This window comes from Lissotriton vulgaris, chromosome 9, assembly GCF_964263255.1.
Source record: "Lissotriton vulgaris chromosome 9, aLisVul1.2, whole genome shotgun sequence".
NCBI classification, from domain to species: Eukaryota; Metazoa; Chordata; class Amphibia; order Caudata; family Salamandridae; genus Lissotriton; species Lissotriton vulgaris.
The window spans coordinates 620,323,275-620,337,452 of NC_141697.1; the positions used below are offsets into that span (position 1 = coordinate 620,323,275).

Below are 14,178 nucleotides of genomic sequence, written 5' to 3' on the forward strand. Positions count from 1 at the left end.
GCACCAATGTGCCTCTGAACTCAGGGATGCCCCCGGTGCAGAATCCGAGGCCGGGAAACGATGTGCTGCGCTTGAATCGGAAAGGAGATTACTGTCCCTGGTGCTGCATTTGACCAGGGAGCCGTCCTCGGTCCTGAAGCAGAGCAGGGCGCCCTCCTCGGCTCAGAACCCGAGCAGAGAGTAGTCCATGGATCCGGATCTGAGCACGGAACTGATGTTGGCGCGAAATTATTCCTATTGACGGAGCTGAGCTGCAGCTGCCCTTGGTCCTGAAGTACTCCGAAGCCTCGCTAGAGTTCTTCTGGGTTCTTAAGCTCTGCCTGGCTCTAAAGCTGTGGCTCTCTTGGCTGCTGAAGGCGAGCAGGAGCTCTTCTGTCTGACGCTTTCCCCCTCGGTTCCGTAGCAGCACAGAGCTCTTCACGGTTGCGAAGCTAAGTTTAAGGACTCCCTGATTCTGAAGCTGCAACTCCCCCGGCGGCTGCTGTTGAGCGGCTCTTTTGTAGGTCGTAAAGCTGAACTGAAGCTAGCCCCGGAGCTGCTGCTGGCTAGCACCTGCCCTGGGGCTCTTAGACTGAGCCAGAGCTCACCATTTTTCTTAAGATTCACGTGGAACTGTCCCTGGTCCTGAAGCCGGGCTGGCGCTCCCCCTGGCTCTTAAGTTCACTAGAGCTCTCTCCAACTCCAAAGCTGGTCAGTGCTGTCCTTGGTGCTGAGCGTGCGCTACCCCTGGTTCTGAAGCCGAGCCGGAGCCCTCCCTGGTTCTGAAGCTAATCGGCAATAGGTTTGCAAGAGTCGCTGGAGCTCTCCCTGTTTCTTAACCTTCGCTGGAGCTCTCCCTGGTTCTTAACCTTCGCTGGCGCTCTCCCGGTTCTAGGGCTCGCCTGGGCTCTCTCTTATTCTAAGGATTCGCTGCAGTTCTTCCTGATTTCGACGCTCAGCTGGAGCCCGTCTGGTTCCCTGAACTGATCACATATTTCCCGGAAGCTGCTTTCTCCATTGTGCCGCACATAATTCAGGCCTGTTCCTTGTGTTCCAGGCCAAGCGAGCTGCGGGCGGTGCTGGAGATGCGCAGGGCGCTGCCCCTGCTGCGGTAGATCCTGGCAGGCGCTAAGTGCTGCCCTGAACCCCAGCCAGCCACCGCGCCCTCTTCCCGCCAGGCACCAACACCCCTCGGCCTCCGTCCTTTATGCACAGCACACTCTTCCAGATCATTCAGAGGAAACAGGCTTTCGAGTTCAACAGGCATGGCCGGCCAGTGAGAGACATGGAGGAGAAGCACAGCGGCCGCTCCCTCAAGGGTTGCCCGGAGGCGGGGTCCCGGAGCCCGGCTGCGGGCGGAGGGGGCGGCGGCCACCACCACACCAGCCCCGAGCTGGAGCTGGAGGGCAAGATCCTGCGGGCGGTGGATTTCAAGGCGGAGGGCAACCGCTGCTACAAGGAGAAGAAGTTCCGGGAGGCCATCGGGAAGTACCACCGGGCCCTGCTGCAGCTCAAAGGGGTGCACGTGGCGGAAGGGCCCGAGGAGAACCTGCCCGCCAAAGGCAGGCTCCGGCTGACCGAGGCGCAGAAGGGGCTGGTCGAGTGCACCGAGATCGAATGCTACGACAGCCTGACCGGTGGGTACCTATCTGCACCCTTAATGTCTTTTTTTTAATGTTCGTTATTATTTACAGTTTACCAAACGCACCATATACCGATGGCTCAGTTAGTTAAACGCTCACTGCTAAAACAAGGGGTGATTCCGAAGTCGCCTGTTTAAATCCCAGCTACGCCAACTGAGCATTCCACCCATATTCGGTTGGAAAATCCAGTATCATTTCTTTGGGTCATAACACTTCTTATTTACAGCGCTTAGAGACTGCTGAAGTGAGGTATGAAGCAAATGAATAGGCCTGCAAACCAATTACATAAACAAGAAACGCTTATAAAAGGCAAGGGCATATAGGCGACTGATCACTGCCAACAAAGACAAGGGAATGGTTTGGAATACATCTGATTAAAAAAACGCACACAGCCACACTTCTGTGCACAGTTAGATACAGGTTTCATGTGCTAGCGCTGTCTGATAAGTTCCCTTTCTAACTTCCTGTGGTGGCTCCAAACTATATGAATGGGTACACGACCAATGCCTGTGCCTGTGCACGCGCCTCCGAGAGATTTTCAAAAGGTTTGCAGAAATCTTACTTTAGGAGCTAACTGGCCTGCTCAAAGTCATACAACTGTTTATGAAATGCTATTCTACACGTGGAAAATGAAACACCCAACACAAAGCCCACGAGTTTCTAAATACCCACCAATGTTTACACATTTTAAAAATGCAATTCATGCAGCGCTCACATTCTGTCTTGAAATCATCATTGACAGAGTTGTCTGGAAAATTCGGTTATAGTGTTTTTAGTAGAGAACTGCATATTATTCAAGTTACTCAAATTCTGACAGTATACAAGGTTCAAGGTTTTATTAGAGATTAAGAACTTCAAGTGAGATCTACAATATGCAAAGTTAATACAACTTTAATAAATGAGCTAAAAAATGTAAAACGTTTACAACACATTAGTTCATTCATTGGACAATTTATAATTTCCAGTGCAGACCTTGCCGTGAAATGCCATATATTTTTTTTTTAAAGTGGTTTTAAACATTTCTGTTAACAAATGTTTAAGGCAGGACAGCTGAATATAACATGTGCAACGGTCTGTACATCATTATTACATAAGGTGCATATTCTTTAGCACCACACAGCATTATGCATCTTCTCCCTCTATGTTCTAGATTCCAGTTTAAATATACTTAAAGGACTGCTACCTGACATGAACCTTACACTTTTGTGTAAATGTATGTTTTTTGGGGGTAATCACAAACTATGTGTTAATAGTAAGCTTACTACTGTGAAGACTCTGCTGGCAGGGCAGAGAACGTTGCCTATAAAAAGATAGAACGGCTATATCTTATGTGTGGAGTTCTTCGCCTCAACTGCAACATTTCAGCAGTTGTCAACTTGCTATTAATTTGTAGTTTGTGAATACTAAAACAAAATGTCAACTTGTGCAAAAATGTAAGTTTACCATTATGAATCAGGTCCAAAGGTCCTTGAGGGACTCAGGCCTCAAAAGTCTTTGTGCCAAACGAGGTTTCAACCTAAACAGGGTTCTAGGGTCATCATCAGGAGGGGAATAAAATTCAGAGCACGAAGTAGCTCCCAAACTTCCAGCATGCACAAAACATGCAACATACAAAATGTAGATATGTTAGTAGAAGTAGGAGCTAACCTGAGAAGGAGGGTGCCACTCTCAGTCCAAGTTCACGTACATTAGTAGGAGAGAAGAGGCAAATTACTTCATGGACCTTGGAACGCAGTGCCCAAAAAATCAGGGCTTGGGTCAAGGAACACCTGTGGTAATGCATGGTCAATACTGTGCCTAGAATTGTGCCAGACCGTAAATTTGTAGAGCGCGCACTAGCAGCCTTAAAATTGCACCTGCTCCAGTGATGAGCGGGGTGAATAAATGTCCTTTGCTACACAAGTATATGCAATGGCTCCCATGATATTGGGCTGAACCAGGAAACACTTGATAAATGGGTGGGGGGGGGGGGGCGATTAATTGTTAAGTCACTGAGTAGAGCTCCCCCAATGGAAAGCAGATTCTCTCTACCGGCTCCAGGAAAAGTCTGCCTTTAGAGTAATGGATGGAATCAATCCAGCAGTCTGATTTATGCAGGAGGGTTCATTGAATTAGGTGACAGAGGCAAGTTATGAAGCATTATGCGCACATTTTTCTCCAGTATTATTTAACAACTTTGCCATTTTAACACATTAAGAGTCCAATCATTGGGCTATGGAAGTTGGCACTGGTGCTGCTCCAGAAGTACCTTTACTATGTGTCAGGGAATCTTCGTATACATTTGTTACAACTCAAAAGACCAAATTGCGGCAGAAATGCTTCTTTGATGCAGTAGAATGAAAGACTGCGCTCACACAAAATATGTGAACAGTGTTTACGTCTGATTTTGCTAAGAAGCAAGCAGTCAGTCTGTGAAATGGAAAATACCTCTGAATACAATTTTTTGGGTCCCAAATATTTTATCAACTTTAAAGAATAAAGAAACCAGTGGTTATACGAATGTATTGTACATACCAGAGGCCCAATATAGTACAAGCATGACAGGCACAACGTGGCTCCTTTCTATGTTTGAATACTTCAGCCAGGCTTGGCTTTTCTGCCACTAGCAAGCAGTCTGTGTTTACTGAGCTTTTACTTATAGCGTTAAAAGCAAACTACAAGCCCGGGACTGCAACATGTTGTCCTGGGCTGGACTGGCCCGACCAGGCGTTGTGTGGTTCCTGGGGAGCCTGTAAGGGTGGGGGCTGGTTTTGTTACTGGGGGCCGGTTTTGTATCGCCAGCAAGAAGGCAGCAGGCACGTGTTTCCAGCCTCCCGGGGCCAGGTAGTGCTTCCCCAGGGGCCGGTCTGAGAAAACTGCCAGGGCTGCTTTGTGTTCCCAGTCCTGCCCTGATGCTGTCTGTTGAAGACTCAGAACTAGTTGATATCACAAATAGCTATTTAAAAAGAAAAAAATGCATCTGTGTCCCTTCTTTTCTTGTCGACTACAAAATTCTAATCAGTCAACTTGGTGAAGGGACCGAGACAGCCTTCAAGAGACGGTCCCCGCGTCCCAGGGATAATGCAAGAGCATTTACACGAGTCTAAAACAATGGACCCGTCTAAAAGTACTTGTAACATAGCAACATGAGAGCTCCTTGGTGCGTTTGAGTACACTGGGGTCATATGCTCTGCCCGGCCATTTCTGATGACACTTTACAGCAGAGTCAGTGCTTAATTTGTAAACAAATAAGTGCCAGGGCCCTTCATCAGGAGGCTACCTCAGTTTGCAGCACACTGCCACTGCCAGCACTGCTCATGACAATACTTACTCAACTACTTCCCGTCACACTTCTACAAGTGTGACAATTCAGACTGTTCGAGGTCACCAATGCTTTAAGAATGGCTGGAGTGCCAAGTATTTGTTGTTTTTAAGGTATATTGAATTAGCAAACAACTGTTTTTCTGCTAATCTTTAAATTACACAAACAGCACCTCCACGTGGCAGCTGTCATAAGTGCAGGTCCCAGCAATTAAGTGCCGGTACAGAGCACGGGAAACCACTGCCTCAAATTAAGCCGAATGTATCTGGCAGACAGTTTTTCAGCCAAGCCCAGGCTTTGGCACCTTTCATGTGCAACACCTACTTGACAAGCACACTGTTTAAACAGATACAACATGTGTTGCAAGTGTAGCCCTGCAAGGGCTGCAAGTGGGGGCCAGTGGCCCCAACTGAACACTGTAAGTCCCTTTTCTTGGGTCTTTCTGCCCACAACTTTAGAAAAAACTTAAAATGTTCAGAATAATACAGTTTGACTGAGAAAAGACAGGAAGGATCACATTTACTAATAACTTGTGCAACACAGCCCAGCAACTAAACTAGCTGTGCTTTGCGTGAAAGGCAGAGAGCAAGACAGCACCACATGTATTTCAAAGCGCCATATGTATTTAGATATGGCGCTGTTGCTCTCTCCACTTGTGCTGGTGCATTTTAGGCCACCTAGCAATGTCTTGCATAGGTTTTGTAACAGAGAGGTCTCTTAAAAGCCACCTCAATGGCTTACGGTGGAGCTATGCAGTGCAAGTGGATTCATGAGATTACACCATTGCCATCCTGATCACACAGATAGTCTTGCTTCTCCAGGAGAAGGGCTCTCTCTCTCCCTCTCTCACACACATGTACATTTGGTTCTAGGAAATGCATCGAAAAAGGAGGCACCAAATTACAGCGGTAGCTTCTTCTCTCCATGGAGGACTAGGTCTTCTCTTCCTTCACAAGACGTGAGCCCCCCTCATCTCATTTTAGGAGTGAGAACATCCCAAAGTGATGCAAGTCACAGGATCACGTGGTCTGGTGTGAGGGATTGGCACTCATGGGTTCTGGTAGGGTACACAAGCAAACAAGCATGCTTGAACCTAACTAGGTGCAAGGCCTGTTAGGCAAGGCTTAATCCCTAACATGGACCAAGATGCCACCAGTTCTGTGGCCATGAAGTTGTAATCTGTCATATGTTGCCCTCGCTGGACATACGTAGCTCTAGGTCCTACGCTTCTCTTCCATATCTCCAGTGCCGGCCTGAGCTGTAGAGATGCTGCAGGATCAGGAAGGCCTAATGAATTGTGCCTGCTGGTGGCTCAAGGCCTACCTAATGCTGACGGTTTCAGCCATTGGGGTTCCACTGATAGTGTTCATGTTTCACTAAGTGCCAATTCCAAGGCTGGAGTTACTCAAGTGGCATTTGGGTTCATTCTTTCCCCATTTTGGGCGCAGGTTGAGGCCTAACACTTTTCCTGAGGTTCTCCGACGGAACTGGTAGGACTCACTCGAATATTCCCACTGCAGTCAGACACAAACAACTTCCAAGAGGCGGTCACCCAAACGAATACATAACAATGCAGACAAATCAAACAAGACCAACACACACAGGTTGCAGAGCCCCCTGACTTGCCCACGAGGCCACCATGCTCTCATAATCATGTACACATGAGATCTTGGCCATAGTCGCTCTTAACTGATTTCGGTGGGAAAGAGGTCTCTTACATGTTGCTATGTTGTCTTTGTACAGAAAAACAAATCAAGAAAATTGCAAAAGAGAGTTGTGTTGCCTTTGTTGTTAAAAGTATGCATTAATCCATGCCCCGCCATGCACGCATGTGCACACACCCTAAAATCATGGTGCGGTTTGAGAGTCTAGGCAACAATATAGATTTTGAGTTCGTTTTAAATTATAGATTGCAATGATGACCATGTGTGAAGATTGGGTATATATTTCTGTGTTGAAGTGTGGTGTATGCCCCTGGTGTGAATCCAGGACATTTCTTCTGTGAAAGCTTTAGGAAGCAGGGTTCTAAGTTCAACAGGTCTTCAATCAATCAATCAATCAGTTGACTTGTAGAGCACGGCTTGTTACCTGTGAGGGTATCCAGGAGCTGGCAGAGTCCAGGGTCTTGGTTGAAGAGCCAGGTTTGTATCCTCCTTGGGAACTCCTGTCGAGTAGGGGGGTCCTGAGGTGCAGGGTGAGGTTATTCAGGGCGTTGGCTGCAAGGTAGGAGAAGGAGTGTCCCGTTCTGCTGTGTCCCACGTGGGGAGTGTAAGCCAGCAAGAGCGAGGTGGAGTGGAGTTGTTTGGCAGGTTGGTGGAACTCAGGGGTTGGTTGATGCAGGCAGGTTTGGAGTCGCACGTGAATTGGCCTCTCTTCTGGACCGGGAGTCAGTGGAGGTTTTTTCTAGGTGGGGTGATGTGGGTGTGATGAGGGAGATTCAGGATGAGTCTTGCTGCTTCGTTTTGGATGGTCTGTAAACCTTTAACTAGGTTGGCTTTGATTCCCACATTGAGGGCATTTCCGTCTACTGTGATGAGGGCTTGGCTGATGGTGTGTCATTTGTTTTGGAGAAGCTACTTGAAAATCTTACATAACATGCATAGGATGAAGAAGCAGAAGCATGAGGATGCCATGGTGATGACTTAGAACCTCATGATGAGTTGTCTGTCCAGGATGATACTGAGGTTCCTGGTGTGCTCAGCTAGGTTTTGAGTAGGTCCTAGTTATGTGGCCACCAGGAGGTGTCCCAAGGGGAGTTGTTGCTGACGAAGATCAAGACCTCCGTCTTGTCTGTGTTGAGCTTGAGGCAGTTGTACCTCATCCAGTTGGCGAGGCTGGTCATGCGTTGGTAGAAGATGGCTCTGGCTGTGGAGTTTTCCGAGAGGATGAGTTGCGTGTTTTCAATGTAGGATATACTGTTGAGCCTGTGGGATCTCACTATGTTGGCCGGGTGGGGGTCATGCAGATGTTGAAGATGATTGGTTTCATTTTGGAAGTGCAGGGTGGAAAGTGGCCTCCTTATATTCTGCCGGCGAGGAAGGAGGTGATCCATCTGAGGGCAGGTCCTTGGATGCCTCTGTCGTGAAGTCTGGTGATGGGTCTGTGGTGGGCTGGTGCTGAAAGCCACTTAGAGATCAAGGAGGATACGGTCAGCTGTCGCTTCTTTATCGAAGAAGTCCTGGATGTCGTTTGTGGCTGCAATCAGGGCTGTTTTGGTGCTGTGGTTACTGCAGAATCCAGACTGTGAGTTTTCCAGGAGGTGATTGTGCTGCAGGCAAATGGTGAATTGTTGGTTGATTCAATTTTTAAGGACTTTGGCTGGGAAAGGGAGCAGGGAGATATGTCTGTAGTTGCTGAGTTTGTTGGTGTCCGCTGAAGGTATCTTCAGCAGGGCTTTGACTTCTGCATACTTCCAGGCATCTGGGAAGCTGGCATGATCCAGTGAGGTGTTGAATAGAGTAGAAAGTTCGAGGCCAATCCTGGATGGTCCTAGGTAAAGATGTGGTGGTGGCATGGGACAGATGTTGCCCCTGAGTGGATGGATTTCATGATGGTGTTTTAAGTGGTGAGGTGGTTCCAGATGGTTAGCCTTGAGATGGTCATGTGTGTGGAGGTATGGCTGTTGATAAAGTCTACGGGCTTGAATTGGGGTTGGATTTTCTGTAGATTTGGTCGATTTTGTTGTGGAAGAAATCTGCGAGGCTGTCACATAGATCCTGAGAGGGAGGAATGTTGCTTGTCACCACTGTGGGGTTGGTAAATTCTTTGACTATGGAGAAAATCTCCTTACTTTGATGCACAATTCCTTGGCTTTTTTCCTCATCTCACAAAGTTGTCGGTGGTATAGGTTGAGTGCGGATTTATAGGCAGTTCTATTGCTGTGTCTTTGATTGCATGCCACCTCCTGTCAAAGGGCTTGCAGTGGCATTTTGCTGTCCTGAAGTCCTCGGTGTACCAGCTCGCTTGCTTGGTGGAACTTCTGTGTTTCTTGTTCTTGAGGGGTTGACGCTGTTAGCACAGTCAGTGATTCAGATGTTGAAGCTTCTGATGTCCCGATTCACGTTGTTGTGGTGTTTTGGCGGTTTGAGGGTGAGCATTCGGTGTGTGAGACCTAGTTCTAACTGCGACAGGCGGTGTTGGATTGTGCTGGGGGGAGGGGACATGCAGATAGTTATGATGAAGTGGACAAGGGAGTGGTAGGTCCATGTGAGTTTGGTGGTGTGGCTGTATTTGATGCAGTCGCTGGAGGTAAATATGGAGTCGAGTGTATGTCCTGTGATGTGCGCTGGGGTTGTGCACAAGTTTGGTGAGGCCGATGTTGTTCAAGCTGTCGAGGAAGTTGGCGGGATTAGGGGTGATTGTGTCATTGAGGTGGAACTTCCTTGGTGTCTATGGTGAGGGGGACAATGTAATCGGTGATGAGGTTGCAGAAGGTGGTTCGAAGTCATGGTGGAAGGTAGGTGAGGATTTGCCTAATGGTGGATTTCTCATCTGTTTGCATAATGAGGTAGAGCTGTTCCATTTCTGGAATGGTGTTGTCAGTGGCGGTGTTTCATTTGATGGAGTCCCTGTGGATAATGGCCATTCTCTGCCTTGCTTTTTGGCGCTGTCACGGCCGATGATTCTGTATCCTGCTGGAATGTTGAGTGTGTAACAAGTAATATCTGTTACACTGAACTAAGACACCCCCTGGGTGAACATGCACTTTACAAATACTCATAATATGGTGTGTTAATATATCTCTCGTGCCACCACAGTGCATCCACTCTTCTACCGAAAAGGCCCCTCACAGCAAGGTCAGCATTCTTCAATAGAGATTCATTTGTGTGGATTTTATGATAAGCTGTTATCATCAATAGTGTAGCAAGGATGTCATGGGCCCAGGTGCAAACAAGAAAAATAGCCCTTTGCCTACTGTAGGAGTAGTAAAATACAGCAATTATCCGGGTTCAATGGGCCCCTATGGGGTCTGACCCCAGATCCACTTTACCTGCTGCATCAATGATGGCTGTGCCCTTGATTGACTGCTTTCTCTCTTCATCTTGTTGATATTGTATTGCAACATTTATATCGCGTTTACTACCCCTATGTGGCACACTGAAGCATGTGCCTACAAGGGTAGTTCACTACATCATGCAAAGTGTGTGGTTGGAACGGTGTTGTCTTTTATTTATCCTGTGTCGGAACTGTTTCCATATCGCACACAATGACCACCGAAGAGCGGGTATTGTGTTATGAGCCGCAACAGTAGCATTGTGGTGGAAGATTAAGTGTTAGGGACAGATGCCCATTTTTATGGGTTTCATTGTGCTGGAAGCTTTTGACAGCTCTGCAGGGTTGTTTATGGTATTTCATATGATATAGTCTGTTTAGCTGCTTACTGCGCTGGGTTGTCCAATGAAATTTTGTGTGTAGTTGTGGTCCAGAGCTGGCATGGCTGGAGGGAGAGAGAAGTGGAGAGATGTGTTGGGATGTGCATTGTTACTATCAGCCGATATCTGAGTGTCATTGTGAGATGTAAAGAAGCGATCAGAGTGTATAGATATTTGGGACTTGCAGTGATGGACGATATTAAAGGGATGTATGACATTACAACGCATGCTTTTATCATGCATGCTTTTACATCACAAGTTTTGCAACGCATGCCTTTACAACGCATAGTGTTGAGGGGTGCTGGATAGTGAATAGTTTCATTTACTATTCCAACTCCAGTCCCCGTGGATAGTAGGGAAGGTGTTGGATAGTAAATTAAATCTATTCCCTATCCTAGAGCGCCCCCCAGCGCAATGCGTTGTAATGGTTTGCATTGTAAAAGTTGCGATGTAAAGGCACTGCGTGGTAAAAGTTGCGTTGTAAAGGATGTTTCACTATTAAAGTGCTCAGAATTGTTCAGCCGTGTGTGACAGATCTCTTCAGTTATTCCAATCCATGCAACCCCATGCCTGTATTAGAGTTGCTTGGTTTGTTAACAGCTATGTCTTCGATCTTTCGGAATTCCGGAGAGTTTTAATTTACCCTTCTGCTCTATGCTTTTTCAGGCCTGTACTACTATTAATACTATGCCTATAATTTTGTAGCGGATGTTAGCCAGGTTCCAGACCTTAGTTAATGCAACAAAACGGCAGTGTCGGTTTTTACATTTTACTGCATTTACCGTAAATGAGTGCAGCCCCCTCACACAGTTACACATCACAATACTTCAGTATTTATGCAACGTACACCAAGTTCTCTGATGCTGGTACACAAGAGTTTTGAAACTTTGTAAGCTTAAGCTTTATGACTGGACATAGTCAGGGTCACTGGAATTATGCAGCAGGAGAGAGTAAATTATGCTGCAAGAAAAGGTCAAGTACGCGTCATTGTGCAGCACATTTTGTGATTGTATTATTTCAATGGTTTGCCATTTTTACACTTGTTAGTCCTATCTGGGCAATAGCTGCACCTCATTAGCACCAGTTTAGCACCCAAATGTTTTGCTGCAGTTTTCTAACTTTCGAACCTTTTGAGCTAGAAACAACTTTTTGGAGGCTAAAATCTGCAGAATATGCGGTGCGGCAGATGGTGGATTATGTGGCAAAAGTGGTAAATCTCTAATTATGCGGACATCACTGCTGCGGCACAATCACATAATTCCAGTGGCCCTAGGCAAACCAAATAATATTGCACAAAAGCTGCTATATGAATGTTTACAAGCTACGGGGAATAAACCCTGTCAGCTTTCTTCTACAAGTTTGTACGTGCTTTTACTTTTAGGGAAAGGGACCACTGCATATTGCTCAGTCCCCACCCCAGAAGGAGCAGTCAAACAGGGCTGCTAGGCCTAGTCCTCGAAGTGCAAAAAAACTATGGATTTAGGCTCAGATCTCTGTACTGGGGTGAATGTATGACATTGTTCTGCATTCTGTCCATCAACTGTGGTTTTTGCATTTGTCACCCCGAGTGGGATGGGTATGCTCAGACGTGAGTCCCAGGCTCTACACACCACTGGAGTCAAGCTATCCTGGCTGAAGATGGCTGATAGCCAGAAACCGGTCCTAGGATGCTTGATTCCGGTCCAGGAGAGACATGGCTTGGCAGTTCGGGCTGGAGTGTTCCCATGAGGCACAGGGTCAAGGCTGATTTGCACATGACCATGTCTGAACTGGGGTGGTGTGAAGTGCAAAAAAACGATGGATTTAGCCCAGATCTCTGTACTGGGGTGAATGTATGACATTGTTCTGCATTCTGTCCATCAACTGTGATCTTTGCATCAGTGCGTGGACGCAGCAGCTGATACATTAGTCAATTAGGTAAATTACTTCTCCCTACAAATGACCCAGGGCTGCACAGGAATGCTCCAGTCAGCAGCACGTTTTGGGGGCTGAGAGTCTTTCTATCAACATGTAGCCTGATGGGCTGTATTGCTGGGTGTTTCATACCTGCCAACTCGAAGAACAACCTCACCGTGCCAGGAGGGGGTGGGGTTTTGATGGGGGTGGGGCCTAGTGTATCTACTGCACATTTGAACCCCATCCTGTCTCCTAACCCCCCCCCCCCAAAAAACAAAAACCTTGCTGAGGCTGGTGCCAATGTCCTGGGGCCTTTAATGGAAGTCAGCAACTCAAAGCCCCAGAAAACGAGCTGGAAACCCACTATTTTCTCTAGTTTTCAGCTCCTTTTTCCTCCCACTGTGTGATATCGGCTCCTCACTGGGAGTCTGTGTGATGGGAGCTGATATCTGTGTCACACGGTGGCACCTTCACCGTGTGAGTTAGCAGGTATTGTTTTTATAGAGTGCATAAGGGAAAATTGTGAATATTAGCCTGTGGTCATCACAACAACATTGGGTTACACAAGTTTATAAATGTACCATGTAACATAGCATCCTTAGGCGGAGTGTGCGGTATTTGAGCTTCAGATGTAATCTCGTTTACATCATGAATGTTACATGTTGTGGCCGCAGGTGGGTTCACATGAATCTCATGAAGGTTGTGTGGTGCATCATCGATAGGATCTCTTGTAAGTCATGAAGACTGCATGGAGTACCCACAGATGGGATCTCATGTAGACCATGATGGTTGCATGTTGTAGCCACAGATGGGATCACATGTAGAGGTTGCTTGTTGCAGTCACATAGTAATCTTATGCACTTCATGAAGCTGTGGGTTGCAGCTGCTGATGGTATCTCATGTACCTCATGAAGTCTGCTTGTTGTAACCACAGATACGATCTCATGGATGTCGTGTGTTGTTTCCGGCATGAAGGGTTATGTCCACATGGAACCCTAGGCAGTAGGTATATTAACAATCTTTGCACATGGGCGGGGTCCTTGCTAAGCGTTATTGATGATGGCCACTCTCTGCAGCCGGGTCAGTCTTTGATCAGGTTCAAATATGTTTAAAAAGGCTACTATCTCAACTTTTATAAAGTCCATCACATCGAGCGAATTCAGAAATGGATATAGTTTTGCCAGGTACATGTTTTTCTTATTGGAGCGACATAACTTGCAGAATCAGTAGACATTTGTAATGTATTTCATCAAAACCCACATTTTTTTCTTATGCAGTTCAAGTACTTTGAGAATAACAGACCATCACAATAACAGTACAGGAAACTTGTGATCCTTCAAGGTGAATTAAAAGGCCCTTGAATCCATTCCTATGTTCTTATTTTCACAGCACTAATCCTCTTGCAGTCTCTTTCCTGTTAGGTACTCCAGGGTCACATAAATGTCATTACTTATGCCATCTGTGTAAGGGATCCTTGCCCAAAACTCCTACAAGCTGTTGAGATTAGTACAGTGTGTTGCAGGTGGGGAGTGTGCCCTTCCATCATATGCGTCCTCAGGAAAAATTATGAGGTTGACGCATTTTGATCCTCATGTCAGTTGGTTTGACGGGTCTTCTTCAGAACTATGGTACTGCAAGATTCTGCACACACTGGGATTCAGTTCCACGGATTTAAGTTTCTGCACAGTGTTGGATGATTATGCCCCTATCTTCAGTCAATGCTTTCTTTTGATGCACTACAGAGAAGCAGGACCGGCTTTAGCACTGGTGGCACCCAGTGCCACAATCATTTTGGGCGCTCCCACATCCCATGACTGCCTCCTCAGACTCTCTCACTACCACCGGGCAAAAATGCCCCTAATCCCTCCAATCATAAGTTATTTCTTAACACAGCGCCCCCCCGCCCCCCTGAGGTCAGTGCCCCCTCCACAGGTCAGCGCCCAGTGCGACTGCACCAGTCCACTGCCCTAAAATCGGCCCTGCTGAG

At 46.9% G+C, this 14,178-nt stretch overlaps 1 protein-coding gene across 1 annotated transcript in view; it reads left to right on the top strand.

Annotated features, from left to right (window-relative positions):
• The first annotated feature begins 219 nt into the window (after positions 1–219).
• Positions 220–14,178, top strand: part of TTC9B (tetratricopeptide repeat domain 9B) — a 174,371-nt gene continuing 160,412 nt past the window's right edge. The window contains exon 1 of the mRNA XM_086938265.1: positions 220–1,616. Within this exon, the coding sequence (XP_086794391.1) occupies positions 1,187–1,616 (430 nt within the window). The 5' untranslated portion in view covers positions 220–1,186. The remainder of the gene's footprint in view (positions 1,617–14,178) is intronic.